Below are 27,297 nucleotides of genomic sequence, written 5' to 3' on the forward strand. Positions count from 1 at the left end.
CTACCATATTTAGTGACATAATTCATAGACCCAGAAAGATGCTCTGAAAACAGCTTATAGCCATTTGTTTTTTAATGGAAATATGCAGCAAGATGTATTTAAAATTTGAACTTTGAAGTTATCAGAATGATGTTTTGGAATTGAATAAGCTTCTCGCTAAAACTGCTGCATGCACGAATGCAGATTATTTACTGAATATTTAAGTTCCACTTCAATCTCCCTTAAAACAACAGTTCATGACAACTGCTCCCAGTTTGACAGACAAGAAGACATCCATACCACAAAGTGGTGATGACCTCAGGTCTCAGTAAGTCAAGAAACATGCCAACAGAAATGGAATAAAGCTTTCAAGCTCGTGAAGACTTTTTATTAAATTTAGAGCATTTTATTTTAAAAGCAAGAAAACAGATGGCAACAAAGTCAGCTGTGATGTGACTAGACACAATTCTCATTTCTCAGGGAAGCTATGTCGACTTACGGCCAAGCTGAATTTGCAAAACAAAGTTATTATTGTGGAAATACAGCTCTCATGCCATGCCGCATTCGCACAAGTACAGGCTGCATGTCTGCATTTAGTTTCTGTCATCAGAAAGAAAAGTGTGGAAAAATATTTGCGCTCTGCAAGTCAGCTGGAGGAAGTGCACGGGGGCTCCTGCAGCGGCAGCTTTTTCTGCCTGGCCTCCCCGGCGAAGGGGGCAGGTTCAGGCCCATCTGCATCCCCACAGCAAAGTGTGCGAGGCAGCGCTCCCGCAGTTAAAGCAAGGGGCTAGCGCATGTAAGTGCTCATAGGAAAGGGGGCCCTCAAGGGAGCCCACGTGCTGAAGAAATTGGGACATAGCCTCAGGAATGTATTCCACTTCTTTTGCTGTAAAAAGCTGTTTCTTGGATCTTTAACCAAAAAGTTACATTTATCAGCAACACACGCACACAACAGTCACGCACACACAGATACAAAGTGGAGTATGTTGATGGTGTCAGATCATACTGAATCTGCATTATTTGAAAGAGGCAGACAGTGATCTGAGGAAACCTCTTCTGAACACTTTGAGGCAGTTTCATTCTCATTTGAGAACAAGGACGCCGACAAGGCAGCTTTCCCCTAGCGTGACGTTACTTGTTCCCTCCCGCCTGGTAACGGGGCTGGCAACACCTTCCTCAGATACTCAGGGAGGGGTGCTGGGTTTAAAGTCGAGCTGTGCAAGTAGTGTTTTCTCTGAAGGCAGGAGGCATTTCTTGTCTTCTTGGGTTGACGCATTTATCAGTAAGGCTGTGGGCAGCAGTCACCACCTCCTGGGCTTCTGGCTGGTGCAGCAAGAAGCCTGAACGGTGTCTTCAGCCTGGACATGCTATTAAACGTGGCCATGGAAATACTTTCGTTACAAGTTTTGTGAACGTTAACTTGCCTTGCAGAAATCAGCCCTTCAGCTTGTAGAAAGCCATGGCCTCAGAGGGGATTGTTGAACCTGCTTTTTTCTAGGCATGGCAGTCTCCTCTTGGGTCATTGCTGTTGCCTCTGGCCTCCTTGCAGAACAGACCCTGAGATCTTGGCTCCTCATTGATTTTCATGGCAGTATGCCTGTGGGTGTAATTTGTATGGCAAGTTGTGGAGATCTATTTTTCAGGAGGTGTTTGACTTTCTGAAGTGTCGATGCAGGTATGGTAGCAGCTGTTTTCCAGAAGGGGCTGGGTGATAGTGCTCCAGCTGCTGCCTTGCTGCTTCAGTCTCTCTTGAGCTGTAGTTAGAGTTGTTGCACGCCTACAAAAATGCTCCAGTCCTGCTGGTGGTGTCTAGAGACCGTCAGACAGCTCTTCTGGATGACGGCAGAGTAGATGCCAATACCTACTAAATAACAAAGATTGTTCTAAGAGTTCCTCATTCAGTGGCATAGCCAAACCACTAAGCAGAGATGTGGTCAAAATGTCGAGCAGGACAGAAGCTTTCTTCAGATTCAATGGGAATCTTCCAAACCCTCGCTATCCTGTGAGACACCTTGTCCATCTTGTAAGCACCTGCATGCAGGGAACGTGCAACACAGAACCGTTAGAGGTTAAATGGACCAAAGGCAAGCTTTGTGCTTCCGTTGTGAAAGGATGTATGAGGAGGTCCAGACCGCCTCTTTTAACAGCTACCACAGCTACAGCCTTGTCTTCAGCTCCTTAGCAGAAACAGTGTTGCCCTCGCAGTTCACAGGAGGACTCTGGCACAGGAGCAACTGCATCCTGCTCCTTGGGTTTTGGATCAGTGCCAGAGGCCATGGTGCAGACATTGATTAGAGCACTTCACGTAGAGGTCCATGTCTGAATATGTCTTGAATACTCACTGAATGGGAATATATAAATCAAAGCCCTGCCTCGCTGTTTCTCAAGGGTACAAAGCTCTGAATGAACCTCCCCTTTGCAAGAAGCTGCAGACCCTGATTTGGCAAAGATTTCAGCCCAGCCTGGCTGAAAAAATAAGTAAATAGATAGGATGCAAGTATGCTAGTTAGCAAGGGAATGGCAGAATGGCAGCTTTACCTGAAAGATACGGACATTAAAACACTGACAGTTTTTACTGAGTCACGGTTTGAAGTCCCTTCTCTGACAACTAAAAGATACGGAAAATAGGAAGCCCCAAATGGAAAACTACTGCTAAATAAACTGTATTTGTTCTAAGTAATTATCTGTAAGACTATCATGAAATACTTACTCATAACCTAGGCCTTCAGCAGGGGCCGGGGAAGATACCAAGTTCAACTTTGTGAGCATGTGCAAAATCACTAGCTTTCTGGGTCTCTCTCACAAGTGAGAAGCCTCCTCCAGACTGCCAGGCTTTGCCAGCCTTCCCTTGACATTAGAATAGGTTGGAAATATTTGCTCTTATGCAGACCCTGATTTGGCAAAGATTTCAGCCCAGCCTGGCTGTACTGCAGGAGAACTTTCCTGGTAAGTCTTTTTCTTCTCAAACCAAGCAGGTCCTGTTCATTTACAAGAAACCCACTCCATACTACCACTACACAACTTTTGTCCCCTGACTCAAAAAGTAAGCCGAACCAAAATCCATTATTTGCAGTCAGGATTGCATCAACTTGACATAGATGGAGCTAAACCCAAATGATTCTGTTGTGTCTAAGCTAAGGATCTTTCTGCTTTGAAGTAATTTTAGTTGGCTGCTCACTTACATAGCTGGACATTAAAATCTTCGCTCAATTGTATTTTTATCTACCTCTTAAAAATACCAAGTAGCATAGCATCTTACTTAATTTTTCTAGAGTACTAGATGAAAAAATTGCTGAAGATCACTTTTCAGAATCATAGTCAAAATCTTTTTACTTTTATACCATTTAATGTTTAATATCTGGGAAAATACAATAAATAATTTTTCAGTCTAGAACAATAAGATGTTATGCTTAATAATAAAATGTTCAAAGAGCATGTAAAAAATAAATTAATATCTTACTATTTAATTTCATCGACAAAGCAGATCTCAGTTTCAGACAACTGAGAAATCCTCAGCCACAGAAGACAAATGAACATGTTTTGCCCTTCAGTAAATATGCAGCTATCATTGAAACCAGTGGTAACTACACACATATATCCCTGCACCAGAGGGCAGGATTTGGCCTAGATCTACAAAATGGCGGATTGGAGTTGCCATTGGTAGGTGTTTATTTTTTTTAACAAATTATACTCCAGAATTTTCACATATCATACATTTTCCAAATCCTGCACCTGCAACTTACATGAAACATTAACATACAAAAAGTCATCACTGTACAACCACCTTTTTTAAAAGTCAGTGTCAAAAACATAAAAATCAGCTAATTTAATAAAATCAGACAGAGTGTTTAAGTGCTGAGGTTTGTGTTAGCTTTTATCTGTTTTAAGCACAAGAATCTATCATAATGTAAAAGGCAAAAGTGGCTCAGAAAATGACAAGCTGTAACAACACACTTGTAGTTTTAATCACACTTATCTGATGCTATAGTTAATTGAAAAACAATGTAAACACAATGAAGTACAGCTACCAACAGACATTTCTCACAAATGTGCAAACTATGGGCCTGATCCTGCAAACACCACTGGCTCTAGAGCTTCCTCCCAGGGCCAGTCGCGCCAAGTTCGACTGCAACTCCCTGCGGCGGCTCCGCCTGCTGCTGTTTGCAGGACGGGTCCTGTGGTGTTCACGTCATGCACAAAACACAGGTAAAGTGCCTCAGATTTCAAACTGATGCAAATCTACATTTCATTTCTTTTCTCAGTTTAATAGACTTGAAAAGGTGAAATAGCTTCTGAAAAGTCTTACATAAATATTCCTTTAAAACTATTAGAGGTTTTCTATTTCAAGGTAAGTCTAACAAAATATTGGACTGTTTTTAAATTGGGTAAATAGTGTTTGTTTTGTTTTTTGTAAAAAAGCAATTGTGTTTCTCTGCTGTAAGAAACTTTATGTCTCTAGTCTCCGTTTCCTTTATTTTACAGAAAGTAAGAGACAGTTATTATAATTTCATTTGTGCAATCTGTGGAGTTCTGAAACACGCTATGGATTTTTGTGGTGAAGTTAAATCTTAAGTTCATCCCTATTCGCAAGTCTGTCCTCCAGTTTGTTTTATTCTGCCTCTTCACTCTTCTCAGAACCACCTCCAGCTGAATTATCTGCCTCATACTTTTTGTCAAGAGCCTCTTCAAAGGACTTCCCACTGCAGTCGTAGGTCTTACTTGTAGATCCCGTATGTGTTCGAATGCGAGCTCCTGGCTGGTATAACTGCATGGCTGGACGATCCTACAAGGAAGCAGGTATCGTTAACCTTCTAAGAAACCTGTATGGGGTACATATGTGGGATTTTAAAGTGATTAATGTGATTTTCTGAAGAAAGTAGATTTTGTGTTACATTGCTTTACATTTCATAAGACCCGGGAAAAAAGGAAGTGTAATGAAAACTGATCAAGTACTTAATATCTCTCTTGTTTATAACTCTATTCTTGGGAGCCAGGCATTTTGAATAAATTAAGAAAGCTATAAAAATTAAAGATCTCATGACACATTTCATCCAAACGAGGAGAAACATTACAAACAATTATCAAACACAATATTATAGCGCAAGCCCAGGTAAAATCCTGAACAGTCTTGCTACCTTCACTAGCATCACCTGGGAAGAACAACGCCCTGTGCACTTGCAACTCTGCAGATGAATGACAAACAATAAATACAAGCATAAAAAGAAAACACACGCCAGAGAACACATTAGCAGATAATAGCTAGAAAATTATCCTCAACTGAACTTTACTTATTGATAGGTGTGCTACTTCAAGTCATGAATGCTTCACACAATTTAAGCATGGAAGGCACATTTTAATTATACCTATCAAAATAAAATTGCAGTTACAGCTCAGCTTCATCATGTCTTCCATATTCCTATCGTGTATGAATGCAGGGGATTCACACACCGATAATAAGCAAAGTGCAATTTTAACATACACAGGCCTTATGAGTGACCCATTCACACACTTGCTGATCTAATCATTGGATAATGACAGAAGGAGCCAGTTTACAAGGAAAAGACACCTAGGACTTGCAAACGAAGAGGTTTCATAGCTTTAGAGTGCACTTTTTATTCTTGAAATTTCGAGAATAAAAAATATTATTTAAAAATTCTGCTTAAGAAGTCTTTTCCTAGTGAGACTATTTATTCTTACACTCACAAATATCCGTTTTTAATGTTATGAAGCAACTCATTCACCAGAATCAAAGCTTTTTCATCAAAGGTTAACTTTAGAAAATAAAATTAAGACAATGGCACAGCACTGAAATTATTCTATATCAAACTATAAGATTTCCATCTGTCTTCACAATTTGAAGTTATTCTGATCTTTTATTCTTTTTTTTTTTTCAATCTCCAGCATGCCTTTTCCCTCTTTCTTTCTTGCTTCATCTTAATTTGTGGTTTTTGCCCCACTCGATTCTCCATTTCTTTAGATCAGATATCACGAGTCACTAATAGACCATATAACTGAGTTATCCTAGTTAGTGCTTTGTAGCGTTGTAGGAGATGCATCAGCATAACGCATCTTTCTACATCACAAACAGCCAGTGAATGCTAGCCTTACAAACCCAGATCCTCTAATGAACATTGCCCACAGGAAACATTACGATAGAGTCTGTTCATTTTTTTTATATCACAGTCTCTGTACTCACATAAAAGGCAGCATAACTGTTACTTCCACTGGAAATTTCCCATTTTCTAATTAGTTCATGCATAGTTCAGAAAGAAGCTTGATCTTCATCCAGAAACTTCTGCTGACATTGTTAATTCTATATAGGCAAGTTGGAAAACTGAGTCCCTAACTCACAGCTATGTGATAAACAGAAAACCAGTCACAAAACTGCAACCAACTTTACTGCTATTGCTTATTTTGTTTAGGGAACAGATCTAGAACTTAAAGCGTGGGCTAATGCAGAGACGCAGCCAGCTACTGCAAGTGGGTTGAGAGGAAATGAAAGAGGCTTCTTAAGGCACGACCTTAAGTTTAAAAAGGCCCCCAAGACCCACCATCCAGTTCCAACATCGCAGATGTTTTGTCAGATCTCATGTGCAACATGACAAGCATGAGAAAAACTCTTTTCCCATATTCCTGTTTTTTAAATAATCACTTTTCTGATCGTTTGACAGCTTGAGCTGTTGGCATGCAGGCTTTCCGTGCTTGTGCAAGGTGACTTACATGACATGCACTGTGAGTCCACCTGGACTTTCTCAGCGTATGCTCCATATACAGTCACTTTGCACATGACCAATTTACTCATTGTCAGCTTTAGCTCCCATCACAGATCACGAGCTTCGTTTGAAAGGCAAGTTTCAAACGCAGAATAAATTTCTACACAAAACAGTGTTTCGGTCATCTTTTCTGGGAAATCTAGGAAGAGAATGGAGAGAGAATGAGGTTGACAAGAACAGCTGTCTCCTGAAAAGACTCTGGCGCACCCATGAAATCAGAGAGTCTGAGAAAAGTGATCCCTATGTTTGTTGGAGACAATATGAGACGGCTCTGTCGACACACCCTGCTGCAGGCTCTCCCGCCTGCACTGTTTTTGCACCTGACCTTCCCTGACTCTGAGGATAATTCGTTCTAACCGAATGACAGTCTCTTCTAACTGGTACGGTGTACAATACTGAAGAACTTGCACAGTCACATCCTCCGAATACAATGGTTTTTGAATTATCTGCTTAAGTCCTTATAGTTCCTCTATTGAGCAATGCTTGCCCAATTCTTAATCTAATTACTTTGTGTGCTAGGTAATAAAAATTCATTTTTAAAAGACTAGCATGCCAGAGTTCTTAAATTTCCTTACAGATTACAGGTGTAACAATTTTTAATACACTCATAAAATACAAGGCTTCCAAGAATAGTGTTCCGATAATGTTAAAGTTGAAAGGAAGACAAAAACTATTCCATATATTGTAAATATAAATGAGTAGAGACCTGTGACTTTATTTTAACTGCTGTTATCCTCTGACAACCATAAATAGAAGCCTGGATTTTACTGAAAATCAAATGAAGAATAGCTTTCTTTGAAAAAGCACATTTATACTGAGATTGTAAAAATAAAACCTGTGATCTTGAAGCATATTTTACTAATGAAAGATTATCCTAAATGAATAAAAGAACCTTATTTCTTATGCGCTCCTTTTTGGATGCCATGTCATCACACTTGTCCTCTTTACCCAGTTTGTCTACTGCCTCCACAGTGAAGCTGTAGTTGTGGTTCCCTTTCTTTCCTCTGTCTTGGTTGTATCCTTTCCCCCATTTCAGCTCTTCTTCATTCCTTCTCACAAACTTGTCAAACTCATAGTGAGCTCTATGCTTTCTGCCATCGTCCAATCGATACCTTTGTCTTTCAGGCTCTTTTTCTCGAAATCTTCTCTCCAAATCTCTTTGCTCTTTGTCACTATCATTTTGTGACCTATGAGTATGTATAAAAAGAAAGAAAATCCAAGCAATTAATGTAAAATAAAACCCTGAAGGACACAATACAAAGCCTTCCTTTGACTTCAACAGTCTTTAGATCAGTTCTATGATAAGGCTATTCTTTTCATTAAAAGGGAGTTATGTGCAATTTTGTTGAACATCTCATCCATATACATCCAGCTCTTGATTACGCATTCAGCTCAAAAAGTAACAGATAAAGCTGTGCAACCAAAATCCTGCGTCTGCTGTTGAGCAACTATCGTGGAAGGCCTGTTCTTCAACTTTCATCCCTATTAGCAATCCTATAAATAGCTCCTGAGCACTCCTCACATAAACACATGTCCTCACTTAAACACATGTTGTAAGACCCGGCCTTATGACCTGTTCTTGAGAAGACTCACGTACATAAGTTTGGAAATGGGAACATTCAGAGCCCAAAGTAACTGTGCAGGTGTCATGTTTCAATTTGTAAAGTCTTATGACTCCATTTAACAAAAACTATTCACAGCCACTGCAACCATTGGAAGGCCTTCATGAAAATGAGTATTTCTGTTCCAGGCTTTTATTCATTATTACGCCTCAATATACTGTAGCCTACCTTTGCATATTTTACTGAAGTAAAAGACCATTACCTTATCACAACACAGTACTTAATTTATGTTATGCTGCAATGGGTCTACGTTACAAATTAGGCTATTCTCAGCTCTCCTGTTTACTTCATTGTTCCTGTTCAAGAAACAGGTGCTTCTCATAAAGAAACACTGCAAATAATGAAAAAAGATAACAGAACAGATTAAATTTTAAAAGGAGCAAATATAATATGCTTCTTTTTATTTATCACATATATAGGATTACTTAAAATTGAAACAGGAAACTTGGTTTTGACAGTCTGCTCACATTTTGGGAATCAGCAGACAAAATCAGAGAGGCTGGAGATTTTCTAATGGTGTAGTAATCACTTACTAGTATGTGCTTGTCATCTGCACTGGTTTAATATGAATAATCTTTAACATGAAGTCTCTTTCTACATCACTTTTTTTCCTTATAAATATCAGAATTACAAAAATTGCCAGCCTCTGCTGTGAACTTGGGGATTGGTGGGGCTGCCAAGACAGGGGCCCTATCTTAGGAGGTGCTGCGAGTCAGCAAAAAAACCAGCATGGCAAGTAACATTGTGCAGCATTTTGCAAGACTGGGCCCGTGTCAGCGTAACACACTCCCCAGGTGGAAGCAAAGTCCCCATGGTCAACACCTGAACCACTCACAATTATGGAGATATTATATATACACTCATATATATATATGTACACACATATACATAAATAAAAAATTATTATGTTAACCCCTAAAGGGTTAGAGGATTTAAGTTGTTTTGTGTCACATTTAAAATACTATTCTAGACACTCACTCCAAGTCCTAGCAAGGCTCTGGAGCACACAAAACGCGCATGTCCTCTCAAAAAACCGGAAAGACACATCCAGATTTGTTGCTGTAGCATTGCCTGGTGCCTATCTCCTGCTCTGCCTGTTACTGTGAGGAATGTAGGAATGAATGTGCCTGGAGTTAGGCAGGCCAGAAGGATATGAACTCCAGTTCAAGAGTGGTTAAAGCAGCTTTCTAAAATTCAGGATTAGGGAACAAGCACGCAAAGATGAAAATGGTGGGATAAGCAGAAACATAATTACAAATCAGAGGTAGGCAAGAAAGTCACACAGGAAAAGAGAAAGCAAAAAATGCAGAAAACTAAAGGGAATGGAAGCATACTTGTGTTTGGTATAATTTAACATCCATGTGTGACCGTGTACACTCATGCACGTACTGAGGTTGTCGCTTGTGGTAGAAAGCTATGGCTAGTGAGCTTTAAAACATGTTTTCAAATAGGCAGTCCAGGCCCCTACAAGTAGAGCTGGAAGTTACTATTTATTAACGATTTTTGAGTTAGTGGCAAAGTATTTACAACTCTGATTCTCAGTTAAGCTAAAATAGCTCACAGCTTGCTACCTAATCACCCCCACTGATAATCGTGATGAAATGAGCGTTTGGAAAGACAAGGTAACATTTACTGTACCTGTACAGCCAAAAGAATTCTCTTTTACACCTGGAAAATCTACATTAATGCCTTATGAAACTTACAGGATCAATACTGAAAACGTTACATGGCACCACCAAAGGTTTAATACATAAAAAGCCTTATCAGCAAACAACTAACTTGCCCCTGCAAAATGTGCTGGGTTTCTTTTGTTGAAGAACATTAACAAAACAGTTGCTGAGTATTTTCAATTTCCTTCAGAGAACAGGAAACGGAAGTTCTCAGCATCTTTCAGGACATACTCAGCACACTGGAACACTGAGCCCACACAAGAGGAACAATAAATGTGGGATACTGCTGGTGAGCCATTTCTTCCATTAGTATATTCAATGTTTTTATATTCCAGTCAGGGTTCAAGTGTTCTTTACTTTTCTATTTGCCATTATGAGAACAAACCTTGCTCTGCATCTCCAAAGAGTACATAGCCTAAAAACACAAATAGTAAAGTTACATTTGCAGCTCCTGCATACTCTTTGTAAAGATCATGACCCTATGTGGAAAAGGATAACGTTTAAACTACTCAGAGCAGGCAGATAGCCTGCAAGTCTTCTAGAACACAATCCCAATATTTCTCTAATACATTAGAGAATTACCGTAGGTAAATTATTTAAACACTCAATTTCTTAATATGCACAAGTTATGCATCTAGATGACATATCAGATTCAGCTCTTCTATTTTGCTAGGTACTTTGACAGCTTGGCTGAGAACCCCCACTGAATTACAAAATATTATTTACCTGAGCAGCATATTATTCTTAGTCATATATCTTACATATCCTATGGGTGAATCCTGACCTGTGTCCTGCTTGCAATGAGACGTACATGCCAAAGGACAAAAGAGAGAATCAGCTGCAGAAAACATTTGGAAGACATTTCCAGGCTACGGTATGCTACAGAACTGAGCTATTCATCTGTTCCTGCTATTACATACGCAACACAGAAGGCACTGGGAGACAGAGAGAGCCTTCTACATGCCTGTTTTAAGGCTAGGATTCACACCTTAATTGTTCTGCAATTCCCATTCATCAAACACATTTATCTGTTTATTTCAGGAAAAATGAGGAAAATGTGATGGCATAGTAAGACATCCTAGGCAATTTAGTTAGACTTTGACATCAGTAATGGAAGGACGGCCTTACCTGAGTTCTTGATGGGGAACAGGTGAAATAACAATGAAACTCTGAATGACTTTTCACGTAGAAATCTTTCCAATCTGGGATTTCAAAGCATTTCACAAATAACAAATTGCATCCACTAATACTGCCATCAGGTCAGTAAGTTGTTACTAAACACCTTTTACAAAAAAGGACAGTGAGAGATTTGTTCAAATGTGGAATGAAATCAGTTCTGTGCTGACAAACACCAGGCCAATGCACCACTTAAATCATGTTTAAGCCTTCAAATCCAAGCATTTAAGATGTAACTTGGCACCTAAAAGATAAATAGTACTTACTTTTCCTTAAGCTCTTTTAGTGAACCCTCCAATGACTTGGATTTTATACTCCCAGATCCAGATGGTTTTTCCCATTTGTTTTCTTCAAGGTCAGCTTCTTCACCTTTTTCTTTGTGCTTTTCACTGGCCTGCTCATCTCCTTTTTCAGGCTTCTTAAGAAGCTAAGAAATATTTGTTTATATTATTATGTAAAACGATTGTTGTAACAGACATTTTAACAATGTCTTAAATATATTAATATCCTATTAAGACCAGAGATCACGGTTATATCTTATTTAAATGCTATGAATACATTTTGCAACATATAAGAATTAAAAAGTTGTTTTAGAAGCGCAGTTTACCTTTGCTAAGGAGTGATGGAGTGAGTAATAGGTATTCAGCAGCACACTTTAAATACACTAAGAAAACCGGGAAGTGCACTCACCTACTCTTCTCTCCTGGGTTTGTATCTAAAGACATTATTACGGTCTATGACTTTTTAGAAATTATGTAACAAGAGGGTTCAGGCTTACTGCCAATAAAATAAAAAGCAGAACCTCCACAATACTACAGGAGGAGTAGGATTAATCCTTTATGCCTTGAAATATTATATAAAAAAGTGTGATACACAAACTACTTGGTAAAGGCTCGCACATAAAAGTAAGTGTTCAGCATAAATACACCTTGACAGAAACACAGACTGAGGAAAAAATGATGATGCTAGCAGAAAACATCCCATTACATTTTCGTTTTGGAGATTAAGATTTCCAAGAAGTCTGTTACTTTCACAACAAATAATCAATGCACAGCTTGATCTGTGCGTAGCATTACAGGAATAGTCTTCACAGAAGGACCAATCAGTATCTAACTACTTTTCTAACTTCTCAGGTACAAGTAGAACATTTCACCTCTCTATTCATTCCATCAGCTTTTTTGAAATGAGCACAGGTTGTTCTTCTCCAGCATTTAACTTCTATAATATTTTACTTTTCTTTCAGAGATAGAATTAGCTTTCCAGGTCTCATTGTCACATATATGTCATAAATACTGGCTTTTTTGGACAACACACTTTAAAAAACATCCTTTTTTTCTTCTAAAGTTCTAGAATGTTTTTTTTCTATGCCCGAATATGAAAAAGTTGTAACTGTGCTTCAGAACTTACTATTTTGATGCATTCAGGTGAGGCAACTGTTGTCCACGAAGGTAAGAAAGGGGAAGGAGCTACATAGCTCTGTGGCTTCCCCTGACCAAAAATCTGGAGCGAGTCTATGTGTCCTCCCAGTAAGCCATAGATTCTTATATCAATATACATCTTCAAGTCAGCCTACAAAACCTTTCTAATTGCACAAAATCTAGTTTATCTGAACAGTTTTTATCTGTGTTGCCTTATATAAATCAGATTTTAAATGTCAAGTCTTATTAGCACAAAATACTTTATGCTTAAGTAAAGTCATTGTAAACACATCCATTCAGATGGTTTTGCAATCTGAGTTGCAGCACAGCCTGAAATTAGCAAGACTTTGTTGTAACTTGGTTAAAACATACTATTAAAATCAATCAATTCTGAGCATAAATATGAAAAATCTCAGCACATACGGCTAGATGAAGATTAACAGGGAAGAAAATGCTAAAGCCATATTTGCAACAAACTTTTGACATGTGTTAGAATAGAGCAATTTGGTTCTGCCAGGTCATGTTTGCATAGAATGTGGCGGTGCTGTATAAAGATAGCTGAGTTACTTGTGATTAGCACAGCCTTGTACCTAAGGTAAGTAGCCACACTTCTCAACAAAGCTAATTAGCCTAGGCCTGACTTTATTTTTGCTTCCAGTAAAAACTGGCTTCGTATCTCCTCGCTGTATTGTAGCATACTCTGTAAACAATACTAGTGAGAAAACAAAAGAATTTCTGAATAACTTCAACTGAAGCTTTTCAGTAAGGTACCTTGATCCTTATTTCTTTTTCAGAAATTTTCTTCTGCTTCTCTGCTTCTTTTCTTTTACGTCTTTCTTCTTCTCTGCGCTTCCTCTTCTCCTCCTCTCGCAGACGTTTTTTTTCCAATTCTCTCCGCCTTCGTTCTTCTCTTTTCTCTTCTCGTATTCTCTGAAGAGTTCAAAATGATTAATTGTAAATTGTCCAAAGGAAAACCATATATGAAACATGAAAGTTGAACTTCAGGCAAAAGTCTGAACGTACCTGCTTTTCTAATTTTCTATTTTTAATATATTCCAAAAGGGGTGTTGTTCTTCTAGCTAAAACACAAAAAATTTGTGATATAGTGTTCATCTCCTAAAATATGTACTCATTTCTTTACTTCAGTGCTAACTCCTTTTTTCCAGCTTTATCTGCATGGGAGCTCAATAATTAATAACCCTATTTATATCATATGTTTTGGACACCATTTCCAGCACTTCATTTTAGAAACACTTCTCAGATTTTTGCTGTTAGGATTAGAGGAAATAGAGATATTCTGCATTATTACTTCATGTTTAATTCAAAATCATATATTTTCAGTGCAGAGAATGACAACATCCTCCTGCTCATCAAATGGTTATTATTCAAAAAGGAAAGAAATTCAGTATCTATTCTACATTTTAACTTCTGTACATCAGAACTTAGCTATATTGCTGTTCATATACTGCCAGTATTACTACAGTCTCACATGACACTTTTCAGTCCCAGATTTTGAATTATTCCATGAAGGAAACGGTTTTACTCCCATTTAACATTTCCATTTAACTCCTCTTTTAGCATTCACCATCCCACAGGAAAATGGGATAAACAAAAGATAAGTGGTTTGTCCCAGGCTACATGGCACATAATCAGGAGTTTCAATACAACTTTGACTTCCCAAGTAGCAAATAAAATGCCTCATCTGCTGGATCACACAGCCGTTCTTATGATACAGAGGTATTTCCACACTTGGAAATCTAGCCCAAGCCTTCTGCCTGAACCATCCCCAAATTCTACAGAAACTTGGAGACATCCTCAAATTCTGTATCATGTACAGCATCTATGATTTTAAATATCAGGATTCATTTCATTGTCAATACTGAGTGCACACTTGAAATTATGTACTTATAGCTGTGAGTCAGTTATATAATATTTTTTTTCAGTCTTAGATGTCCCAGGATAGAGTTATATAAAACATTTACCGCTAGAAATTGCTCTGCAATTATTTATAGGACTCTTTCCGAAGCCAGTGAAAGGCAGCTGGACAAAACCAAGGAGAAAAATTCACTACTGGAATGGATGATAGGATTTGGAGGAAAGAATAAAAAAAGGGAAATTTAAAAAATCAAAGAAATAAAAAATGAGGAAAGAAGAAAAGTCATAATCAAATTTAGAATGGCATAGCCTAAATCTAGACACAATTCATATCCCAAAAACATTTCAATGTTTGGCTTTGAATGCCTAAATTTCCTCCTAGTAACCTAGTCATTATTGATAAAATCTTGTTATGGAGTTACGAAAGGGAAGGTCTGGTAAGATTCGGTATTTATTTTTAGCAAAATATCGATGGTCAAAAGCAACAAGCAAAAAAGGTTGTTGATTTGAGATCCTCTCCCTCTATTCCCAGATTTTCCATGCTGCCCCTCTCTTTTTCTCTCTGGCCCATAATTTTTGATCAGTTTTAGGTACTCATCACCTTCCTTTCCACATCCTCAGACCTGCATCTCTGCCTTTCTCTCCTGCACCCGTCAGTTCCCCCATCTGAGCAGTGTCAGCTTTTACAAGCTGAAAGTGACCATGAAGTGTAATTGAAGGGTCCGGGGAAAGGATAAGCCACACTGTGACTCCAGGACTTGAGCTTAGACATGAGCAAGTTGTGGTACAAGAGGTTTAATCAGAAATTATAATTTGAAGTTCAAAGAAAAGAGGCAGCATGATGATCAATATGAAAGGAGGAGGCCAAAAAAATAACAGTTATCAATTAAAATGGAATCTATCCATTTTATTTATGGGCCTTAGCGTACATGAAAATCTAGGAGTATTTTCTGAAAGCATTTAGGAAATTTTAAAATGAAATAAACTACACAATGAAGAACTATGTCAGCAATAGCTTTTATATTTTATCTTGCTTTCTAAAAACAAGCCAGAAGAATGGGCTTACCTTGATCTCGTTACAGAGAAACTCTGTTTTATATCTCTCTGTCACACTGAAACAGATGAGCTAAAGCATCTGCCGTGATACATAAAACATGTTGGTTTGAGGTAACACTATCTGGAGAAATGCTGAGAATGCGAGACCCAATTCTGTCAACAAAGTGCTGGGCACGTCTTTCATTGACTTCAATAGAAATAGCACCTTTGAAACTGGGCACAACTAAATCCTTACATAATGTTACTATAGGCATGCTACCCACTGCAATGACCTTTGTTTCGATACTAATAGCAATAGCTGCAGTTTTGAATAGGAGAAAAAATAAAGCAAATAATTTGACCTCCTGTGATTTAACAGAAGCAAAACTCATCATGAAAAGCTTCCTTCAGCCAACATTGTTTATCTGAAACTTGGAACTCCCAGACTAAACCTTTTCACTGATAGCTAGAATATATTTAAGTTAAAAAATCTTTCCTGAGATTATAAAACTTCTTAGAAAAATTTGGCTGCTTTCACTCTGCTAGGAAAGATTTCTGGCAAATAAAAATTGGGAAACTTGCGTATCCAAAAAAGTAACAAAAAAGTTTTACTGATAACAGAATCATCTGAATGTCCATGAAATTATAATTTCTATTTCCTCTAAATTGTTTACAGCTCCAAATCTCTCCAGTCAACTATTAATTTATGCATATGAAGAAGAATTAGTGCCACCCTGTATAAATGCTTATTACAGGCAGGGATAGACTAGGAAATAGCATTAACTAAAACAGATGGCTATTTTTGTAGCATAAGGAAATAATAACAAAGATCAATTCTTTTTTCCACGTCAATTGTCACCTAGGGAAAAAACAGGTGTTCTGCATGTTGCCACTTGTAGAAACAGCACACCGCACACCAATATTTCCTGAAAGCTGCATTCTAGCAGTTGTGAAGTAAAAGTATTCTGGAAAGAGTTATATATGTTTCTCAGTGGAAAATGACAATATTATTTAGAGTTTTGGGGAATATAAATCACATCACATCTGTAAATTTTACATGAAAGATAGATCTTTCTTTTCCCAGGAAAATTCTTCTTTCAGGATTCTGAAAGAATCCTGAAAAGAGCTTTCACATTTTACTGACTAAAGGACTCCTCTAATCAAGAACTGAAATGGACTACTTCCATTTCAGTCTGTCAACATAAAGGCCTAATCACGTGTGCCCATCATCTGCAACACTTACTGCTGTTCAACAGCCACGTTTATGCTGTCTTCTGCTCCTTTACACTTTATGAACAGCTTTGTTTTTTAAAGTTTCATCTTCTAAAAATCCTAACTATTAAGTGACCTCAAAAATGAGAAGGTAGCAGTCTGCATGGCTGTGCTGAACACTAACTTTGATGCTCGCTCTTTTTTTTTTTTTTAATCTTACAATTTCAGGGCCTGTCTTGTACACTTCTTAGTAACAGTCTTCTATTATGCATTTACTGATAGCCAAATAATTCTCTACAACATGCCATTACTGTGGGGTGTTACACTCACTACAGTCAGTAGTAGTCTTTGAAAGACTGAATTGAAAAGAAGAAAAAATATTACGTCGTTTTTATATAGTACAATATGGATTACAGCTTAAACACAATTTGCTTTTTGTGGCAATACGTTCATGATTTATATAAGTGTACTCGTAACTGTAATATTCATACTACTGAAACTTGTAATTGAAATCCAATAAAATCAAGAAGATTTCAATCTTAATCTTATTACAGATTTCCCTTGAGACTGTGAAAGTCATGCTGCATGCATATAGAAAAGAAGGTGTTGCCTAACTTTCAAAGCTTTTGTAGACTCTTGACCATGAGAACAGCATTTTATCCTTCACAATACAAGCAGCTAACTTCAGGGATGAATTGTTAAGTATTCAGCTGTTCAATCTTTTAATAATAAATCTTCCATCTTTTGATAATAAATGTGTAAGTATTTGGAAGCAACAAGGATCCATTTCTGAAGTCACTGTGCATACAAAACCGCCAGTGAAGTCAGGTGAGTTCCACGCATAGAGGCTTAAGAATAAGTGAGGTAAGGTGTTTCCAGTCACTATCTAGCAGGAGGACAAAGATTAAAACTGCAGTTATCTCAATCTCTGTCAGACTGAATAGGTCAGACCTTGCAGGTAATATCATAATGATATTAAAAAAAGACATTTAATATTCTCTATAATAAGAAAATTCAAGAAAACAGACCAATGAGTTCCCTTGTTCTGGCCTCAATCTCTCCCAAAAGTGTCTCAGGATTGGCACAGATTTTCTCTTCATCAGCACAATAACTCTCTAAAAATTTCCTATATTCTGGATCTGTGAAGAAAAATTTTTTAAATACGTTAACATGTTGCAATGTGTGACAGAAACGGAATCTATTTTCCACTGTGACATCAGAAAAACATGTTTACCATCTTCAATGCTCCCAGCTTTTGCATCTTTTTTCTTTAATTTCTTTTTTGAAATCTTCTGGAATGGAGCAAATTCAACCACTGCTGGATACTCCAAACCTTAAAAAAGATCAAATGCTTAATTTTCATTTTGGGAAACATTCCTAATATCCAGGTAAGATTTTCAAAACTCTTCAGACTGCTGTCAGGTAGCCTTAGTTGAAATCGAAGTGAGTATTTTTTAAATCCCATCCTAAATTCCTAATGAGTCTGCTCATAGTGATAAATAAAATGCATCAGTGTTTCAGATTCAAAATAAAATACATTTATATTTGAACTATATACTTAAGCATTATTTTGACATGCCAAAAAGACTGCCAAAATGAAGATGAGTACTGTTGCACAATAACATTCTTACATTATCATTTATAATTCTCTTTTCATTCTTCAAAAATTGTCTTCGAGTAGACAAATTGACATAAAATCTCGGCCTGAGAAATGAATAACTACTTCTGGGAGACGAACCTGAAACAACTGAGTTGCTTCTATACAGTTCTGTTGCCACAAAATTAAAAAAGCAATATTGGATAACATATAATCAAAAGAAATGCCATCTTCTTTTAGAACTAAAGTTCTAAAACTCAGTACGTAGAACTGTGTGAAGCTCCTTTTTTCTATTTATGATGGATGGTACAACTTCTTTTCCATGTTTATTGGCATGGATTCTTTGTTTCTGAATTCTGCCTTAAATGCAAGATTCTTCTTTGGCCTGGAGTCAGAGCTATGTGTAGCTTTTGATTCTTGCCTGGTTTCCACTTACAACTATGAAGCAGGTTCACGAGCACTCAAAGTTTGCTCAGGTCCACTGAATACTTGGTTTAAATCTGCTAAAACGTTTGCAAAGTTTTCCCCTGGCAATCCTTGCTTTAATTTTAGCCTGCTAAATGCAACACTAACACAAGACTCACCAGAGGGCACCCTGGATCAAAGGTTGTGCTCATTATTTAAACAAGCATCATGCCAAACTGACTAGCTGTGTCCAAGCTCAGTTTTGTAAAGTACAGAATATTCTGGCTTCAGTCCAGCATAACACTGAAGAAAACGCTTAATTTAGACAAAATGAAGTCCTTGCCAAATCTTCTATCATAACGACCTCATGTTTAGGCAAAGCAGACACTAATACTGTCCAACGCTTCTCTTAAGATCCTGTTTTCAGTTGATTTTAATGTTACTGCTCTTTCACCATCCAGGGTTGAAATTCTGTAAAACGGATATCTGCCTCGAACTGAATTTCCGCTAAAACAACCCAGCTCATTTTGAGAACAAGGCAAGAAAAAATACGCATGTTAAGGAAAATTCTGGGATCTCTTAATGAAGAGCTATCCTGCCTCCTACTTTAGAACAGAGTTTGAAACCTGGAAATCACACATTGTGAGCAGTGTGTTATTTTCCATCTTTAGGAAAATCTATCCAAATCTGACACAGTTAGAAGCCTATACAGATATCTTAGGTAAAAAATAATTAGTAGAAATTTGTTATTTTGGTAGACAGTTTCTTTAAAGATTAACTCTCCAGTAAGAGTGGACAGGACTACTTTTCACAGAACCAATACAACACTCAGTGTACAGAATAAACAGCTTTAAAAAAAAAAATCTAAATCTGTTTATGCAACCCATTCAATTTTTTATAGAAGCCAGGATTGAATAAGGCAAGGAACTGCTGAAAGAGAAAGCATAATTTCTTAGTTATTGCCATTTAATGCTATTACACACGTATATTACAGAGCTTTTCTTCACTGTTGGGCTATCTTTTGCAGACAAAACTTTTTCAAGATGGGAACCCATTTTGTCACTGTCACTCCTTTTCCTGGAACTTAACTCAAGAAGTCGGCAGTCCTGTCTGCAAATGCAGGTGAGCACTCACAGCTACGGAAATCAAACTCTAAACATGTAAAGCTCCATAAAACATAAATGCTCTAAGAAGTTAAACCTTACATATCTCAAATTGGGCAACCAAACTGACAAGGACAGCAGTTTTGGTCTTGTTTTCTCAAGTATAAAACGTGAACTAGTACCACTTGATCTCACAGAAACACATTGAGGATAAAGCCATTCATGCTGTGACAAATAGCACAGAAGCGTACATAAGGTAGTTAATGAGATCTTGACAGTGTATTGCTGAAGGTACAGGAATGCAGATAACAGAAAGCACTGAACTGCTCATTGTGTGACTACTGCCTCCGTGCTCTGAGGAAGGCATGGGCCTTAGGGAAGAACTACTATATTATCATGCAATCAAGAGTAACAGAAAGTGTACACACTGCACAGACCTAAGTCAGATTGCATGGACAAATATATTTTGTACTTCATTATCTCTAAGCATTAGATTTTCTTTTAGTACATTTTTACGTAATTAACTGTATCTTGAGCAAAAAAACTATATTTATGAGCAAGAATGAAACAAATCCATGTTCTAAAGTGATACATACACATACACACACACACACACACACACACACACACATATATTTAAAATCTGTGAAATAGTCCAACCTTTATTATCAATGAAGACATAGCCATCAAAGCGATCTCTAAAAAGAAGGATGTCCTCGGGATTTCTAAAGTTAATGTATGCTCTTGAGTAGAGATGTGGATAAAGGCTGCAACAAGAAATATTTTTTTTTCTGTTATTTACTGTTCTGTTCAGGACCAAAAAAAGTAACACTAGAATGACCACACCGTAATAGTTATCTTTGGGAAATGGCTACCTTAAACATGCATATCAAAGTCTTTACATACACATATAAAAGTTATATAGAAGAGAAAAAACAACTGAACTACTGCATTCCCGGATCTAATTGTGAAATTTACTCTGAACTGAGACAAATATTTCTAGTTTGTTTTGTCTTTCCGAACTGCAGAGTATATGTTTCCATTTTGCCAGATCAGAGCTTTAAGTCTAAATTTTCATGATTTAAGAGATATGACTAACTGCATGGCTTTTGGCGGACTTCTTGAGCATGCTAAAGTAGCCTTCTGTTGCTGAAACAGCAGAAGGAAAGGAAAAGCTCACGGTCAACAGGCAGTTGCTAAGCTGTCACTGTATTTAAAAGAGATTTCCACCTTTAAGAAAGATGAAATAACTCAATAATTGGCAAGATAATACAGTCAATTGTATAAAAATAAATAATCTCCCCCTGACATATATGTGTATGAATATATATGCAATATCTAGTTCTGGATAATAGTTACTGCAAAAATCCAAAACATTCCTAGCAAAGGAAAGAACAGGTACTTATCTAAACTAGTTCTGATCAAGAATTTGTTGGCATAGACCCCTCTCTGGGGACATAATTTTTCTTAAATGTGCCTGATCAGAACCTCAGGAAGTACACCACCAACCACAATAAAATTGTGGTACGTTAATGAATTACCACCCATTAGCTAAGTTACTGTGAGCCATGTCATGCATATGCCTTAACCCCCCCCTCCCCCCAGTTATGATGTAAAACAGTTTAGCTTAAACTTCCTTCAATGAGGCTGAGATGAAGTGGCTCAGTCAACAGATAACTACATACATATCAAGCCAGTTTTTTTGACATATTTGAACTTAAGCCCCTAACTTTAAAATACTTATGTTCATAATACTATCCCCACACCTGGTATTTTCTCAAACTCACCAGCAGCTGCAGGAAACAACAAACACAGACAGTGGCAACTATAGTTAAATGTCATAGCTAATTCAGAATCAGATCTGCCAAGGATTCAGAAAGAGCAAAAACATGTAAGGCACAGGATCCACGTGTACAACCATAGCTACCGCAAACCAAGCAATCACTTTTTCTTCTTCAAGTATGCATCCATATGGATTCCACTTTGCATGTCAGAAGGCTGTTGATAACCAACCAATGATTGCAACACCACCAAATCTGTAGCCAGCAGAAAAGTTGAACATAAAAACTACTGAGATTTTCTCATGCAGATGCTTTGCCAGCTAGGGGGTGTTCATAAAGTACACAGAGGATGCAGTTTAGACTCTAAGGAAGAATTACTTCATTCACATACACTATTTTGAGATTCTAGGAAACAAATAACATTAAGTGAACTGTAAGCATGTAACCACAGAAATGCCTGCTTAGACAAAGCCATGACCACGCCACCAATACAAAGCGGTGCCGAGAGAGGCTACAAGCATGGTGCGCTCCCTCATCTGCCACAGCCTACACAGATGCCTTATGGCAGCGTACAAGCAGCCTCCAGACAGTCTAACCAAACGAGCACGCTGGCATATGGATGCGCTTGGCCACGGGGCTCTGCAGGGTTCAATTTGCACACCTCCCATCTGTGCACGCAACGCAGCGGGTCTTGAGGTGGCCATGGAGTGACTGTCAAGATGCAATGCAGACAAAACAAGCCAGCTTTCTTCCCATTGATTTGAAAGCAAAAAAGATGACATTTGACACTTTTCAATACCATACAGAGTTAATTATTTTGCTTTAAAAAACTGAAAGGCTTACAAGTGTACATAAAGGGGGAAATTTTATTTTGGCAATCTATAGGTTTGCTAGAAGAAACGTCTCCGTGCTGCCAATTGGTTGGCAGAATGAAAAAGTCCCCTTGATAACTGGCAGCTCTCAGAAACAAGTGAAATTCCTTCTCTATCACTTTAACAGGTCTATTCTTACAGTTATTATATGTTTCATACATTCTTTGATGTTCAAACAAAATGAGGCCAGGCACTTAGTAGAGACCAATACGATTGTACACTTGAAGTGCTTAAGATTCACAGGGCATAAAGAAGAATCTTGAAGGAACGTTATTTTTTAGCCCAGTCACCAAGACAACCATCTGAGATGGAGAAATCTTGAGTTTCAGTTCCTAATCTAACAACTATTTCAATGTCTTATCCAGCTTCAGTTTTTGTAAAATGCTAAGACTCTCTTGAGATCAAAGACTGGGACTCAGGCAAGCGTCCTAACCACTGCAATACCGTAGCACTCTATCTCAGTGCACAGCAGAACAGCTTCATCAGCTAGTTGGAATTTTTTTTTTCTGCAGTAACTTAGAACCCTGTGGTTGGGCACATAAACATCATAAAACAGAATTGCAAATAAAAAGACTTATTTCTTCCTTGTTTCCTTTAGTTTTTACAGTAACGCCACCTGTTTCCTGTCTGCTTTGGCAGTACAATCTTTTCTTGGTTCACAACATGGTATTATTCTTCTACCATGTTCAGATCAGGCTTATCACAATGACTACCTTTCAAAATAGAGGAACGTTTGATAGTGTTACTACGCATTTATTACTGATATTAGTAAGAGAAAAATGAGAGTCTGGAATATGTAAATAGGAGTCTGGAAAGCATGGACTTAAAATTCATCTTGAAAATATTAAAGGGTTCCAGCAGAGTTGCTATACATTATTAACATCTTAAGAACTACATTCGTATCAGCAGAAGCATCCAAAAATATAAAAGTATGCTTGTGCACAGTAGGATACTGATGTGCATGATATCACAATAAAGTAGGACTGTGTCTGTGTCTTTATATATTCCTATATATTGGAGTAGGTTACAGACATACGGCCATGACAAGCTTAATGATTACAAGTTCTTTCTCTAATGCAGCCACTTCTACAAAGAGCTGGTTGTCAGATGCCTGCAAGTTCGATGTCAGAGTGCTTAATATATTGATGCTTGAACCCAGAAGGGAATTCAGACCCTTGTCTTACACTTCCTACCTAGGAAAGGGTAGGCAAGGTGTCTAAAAACACTGCATAAAATACACATTCTGAATAGGAAGCCAACTAAAACTGGAAACAGAAAATGCATACCAATGGCCTATGTCTGAAATATTGTCTCTTACTCTGGGTTTCAGATACCTAACTTTGACTGCAGCTCTCCACACCTCTACCCATTTTGGTAGTGGTCTTTTAAGCTATCCACAAAGAACTAATCAGTGTTACTATGTAGCAAAGCACGAACCCTTCAAAGAGCCAGATAAGACTTTGTGGCTAGTACTCTCTCCAAGAAAGAAGCAGTCTTGCTCTCGTTTTGTACTTTACATTCAGCAAGCATTGCATGAAATACAGCTTTTGCTCTTCAGGACTATGCCACCCAGCTGAGTCCCCCAGCCACTGTTCCACAAAGGGCCACTGTACTCTGTGCCTCCTCCTTTTTTCAAGTGCCTCGCTGCACAGACTTCAATCAGGATTTGAAATTCAGTTTTGAGGTTGTATGCTTAGTTTTAGAGTCAAACAGCTGGTTCTAGTTTGCCGTATGTTTCTGTCTGTAATATTGCTTTCCGTCCGTATCATATTTCAGACAGATGCACTGCACATGATGCTGGCTTTTCTGGGTAATCAAGTAGAGCAATCTCTACGGAAGTAACCAGATGAGCCTTCACTATACCCATTTCTTCATTTCTATAGAGAGTTTCTTTGTTTTCTGAGGAATATTCAAGGATATTCAACCTTTTAGGTAACATTTATTTCTATAATACTTAATCTATTATCTCCTTGTTAAGCCCCTACTTTTATGACTTTAATAACATAAGTACATTCTAATAGTTTACTTATTACACTAAGTATTTTTTGACACAATTGCATAAAAAGAATGTTATTCAGGAAAGTAATTTTAAATTGTTAGGATTATCTAAAATATAAAGAAAAATATATTATAAAATATATAACATGTAAACGATAAAAACAGGCATCTCACCTTAGCAAAAATACTTATCAATTTATCAAATGTAGTGTGTATATATATATATACACACACAAAGATGAATAAAAGATAAATATATATGAACCCACATGTATATACATTCAAATTACACACATAGCTCAATATCTGAGTTTTGAAATGTTAGATAATTTCTGATTAAACTGCTAACTCATCATCTCTATTGTCATGCCAAGCTGTAATCCACTGGCCTTCATCATCTCATCTCTCACCTTCTGTGGTTATTGATATAGCACAACAGTAGATGAAACTGGCTTCATTTTATATTACTCCAGCCTTCCCTTCTTACATATATAAATGAGCATAATTTGTCTGGACATGGAGAAGCAGAACATGCAGTTGTGATGACGGACAGATACTCATTCCATCCAGAACGCTGCAGCTGTGGTTCCCTGGAAGCTCAGCAAGGCATCATCCCTTCAAAGCCGCAGTTCCTGGCTGCGTAATGCCATCCTCCAGCATTAAAGTCATTTGCCTACAATAATCCTGAGCAACATGGCTGAGAAGCAGTTACAAAGGGCAAAGGAGGAGAGCTGTTTACAAGATGCTTAATCACTGTTTATAACAAATGGCATAGCGCCAGCTATTTGACTGACTTTCACATAACCAAAGCTTCTTTTCAGATCTCTTTACTTCTATAGCCTCCCAACACTATTAAGGAGTACTAGCGCACAGCATTCAGTGCCAGTCCGCGGGGATGAGCCAAGTCCCAGGGGGCCAGATCTCAGTCACTGGACTCAACTTTTAGAAGACTCAAACTTGTACATGAAGACATAAAAGAGTAGTTGGAAGAAGCAGTTAAGATAACATCTGGAGTCTGAGAACAAGACAGACTGTTGAGCAGGCAGAGTCAATGTTATCAGTTATAGACAGTGCATCTGCCAAACATCCCTAAATGCCACAGAATCAGTCACAGAAACAGTGCGTTCTGCTTGTATTTTGATATCAAGGTACAAGAGAGAAAAGTAAATGTAATGTAGTGAATTAAATGAACCCGAAAGAATGAATGAAATACAATGCAACGGTCATATTTTGTGAAATGATTTTATTGAAATGGATGTAACTGAAAAAGTGCTATATACATCAATGAAATTTTTCAATCAAGTGAAATTTTAAAAAGTTTTATAGTTTTCATATACAACAAGACACCGTAAACTTAGAAATAACTTTTAGAGTGTAAAAAATAGTGAAACTGTGGAGTTGATATATGTGTGTGCAGATCTTGCAAAAGCATATAGGTGGGACTGCAACTGTTCACTTTGTCCCCTGGGGTGAGATGCCCTCAGAAATAAAAATGCAGAAATGGTTAGACTTCTCTAGTTATCTTTCTGACAACAATCAGTAGAGGACGCTAACAGAAAGTATGTTTAAAAAGGGCAACTTTACACCAATACTTCCCCTAGTATAACCTTTCAGCTAATTGTAGCCTGGGGATTTCATAATACAGAATATGCGTCCTTGTGTTTAATAGGTCTTCATGAATTTTCCATAAATAATTGTCCAACTGCTTTTTGAACCATTTTATCTTTTGACCTACATCATTTCTGACATCATTTCCTGACCAAGAATTCCACGGTTTAACAGTGTTGTGTGAAAAAGTATTATGTCTGCTTTCTGCAGTCAGAGAAATCCGAATGAGCTTTTAGAAACTTATGCCTTCTAGAGATTACATAACAGCGTTAAACTGAAATGTTACAGCTCTTAGGGCAAATTTGTCTGGTTCTGCACCAGAACGTGCACACTCGTACGCCCCTTTCTCTTTCCAGCGAACAGTTCCTCCCTGCTGAACAGCTTCTCAGATTCACTCTCTTGTTAGGCAGTATGAAATCTGCTTATACTCTCTTCTCATGTGCTTAATAACTGAATTTTCTGGTTTGGTTTCCATTACGAGTATGGCACAGGAGCCAGAAAAGAAAAGCTAACCAGAAAAAGACAAATGGCACCATAGAGAAAATACATCCACCTTGTTTTGTAGCAGCACCTGCCTGCTAGAACAGCATAAAGACACTTCCACGAAGAGTTTTCCAAAATCTTGTAAGCTGTCTGTAACATGACAGATTATTGCAACATAATGCTTAATACTTACAAAAGAATTATTCGCTGGGTCAGTGTCACTAAGACCTTTAGCTGATCTTGTTTCCAACATAAAATTTCTGAAACTTTACTGTATGTTCTGGTCAAACGGTTCAATCTACATTGGGATACTTGAGAGGTTTTAAACTCTTAAGTAGAAAGCTAGTCCACAGTATCCTAATTTGCACTTGCATGGAGACCAATACCAAAAATGTTAATTTTGTCATCTGTTTTTTTTGTAATTCTGCCATAAATCCTTGGGATAACACAGTGAGGGTTGTTCCTTTCCCTCCGCTTACATTACTTATAAGAGGCTTGTAGACCTTTCCTTTCCAAACACAAAACAAACAAACAAACAAACAAAAAAACTCAACTCACTTCTTATTCCGAAATGGCTAAAGAGTCCTTAATTCCTTGTCACAATCACATGAAAGAGTGAGGTACTATAGTAAGTAACTTAGAGTGTGTGAATTTGTCATGAGTTAAATCATAAACAGACACACATGTATA

General features: G+C 37.7%; 1 protein-coding gene across 3 annotated transcripts in view; it reads right to left on the reverse strand.

The window, feature by feature from the left end:
- Positions 1 to 396: 396 nt before the first annotated feature.
- UPF3A (UPF3A regulator of nonsense mediated mRNA decay) overlaps positions 397 to 27,297 on the reverse strand; it is a 31,870-nt gene continuing 4,969 nt past the window's right edge. Inside the window, exons 3-10 of one of the 3 annotated variants that reach the window (XM_068926007.1) lie at positions 20,526 to 20,632; positions 17,995 to 18,093; positions 17,789 to 17,899; positions 13,662 to 13,717; positions 13,410 to 13,568; positions 11,487 to 11,647; positions 7,865 to 7,939; positions 397 to 4,762 (exon numbers count right to left, since the gene is read on the reverse strand). In XM_068926007.1, coding sequence (XP_068782108.1) covers positions 4,456 to 4,762; positions 7,865 to 7,939; positions 11,487 to 11,647; positions 13,410 to 13,568; positions 13,662 to 13,717; positions 17,789 to 17,899; positions 17,995 to 18,093; positions 20,526 to 20,632 — 1,075 coding nt within the window. In that variant the 3' untranslated portion in view covers positions 397 to 4,455. Of the gene's footprint in view, positions 4,763 to 7,644; positions 7,940 to 11,486; positions 11,648 to 13,409; positions 13,569 to 13,661; positions 13,718 to 17,788; positions 17,900 to 17,994; positions 18,094 to 20,525; positions 20,633 to 27,297 lie in introns of all 3 variants that reach the window. The other 2 variants (XM_068926017.1, XM_068926004.1) reach the window with 2 other exon arrangements.

The sequence above is a fragment of the Struthio camelus genome, chromosome 1 (genome assembly GCF_040807025.1).
Source record: "Struthio camelus isolate bStrCam1 chromosome 1, bStrCam1.hap1, whole genome shotgun sequence".
NCBI lineage: Eukaryota > Metazoa > Chordata > Aves > Struthioniformes > Struthionidae > Struthio > Struthio camelus.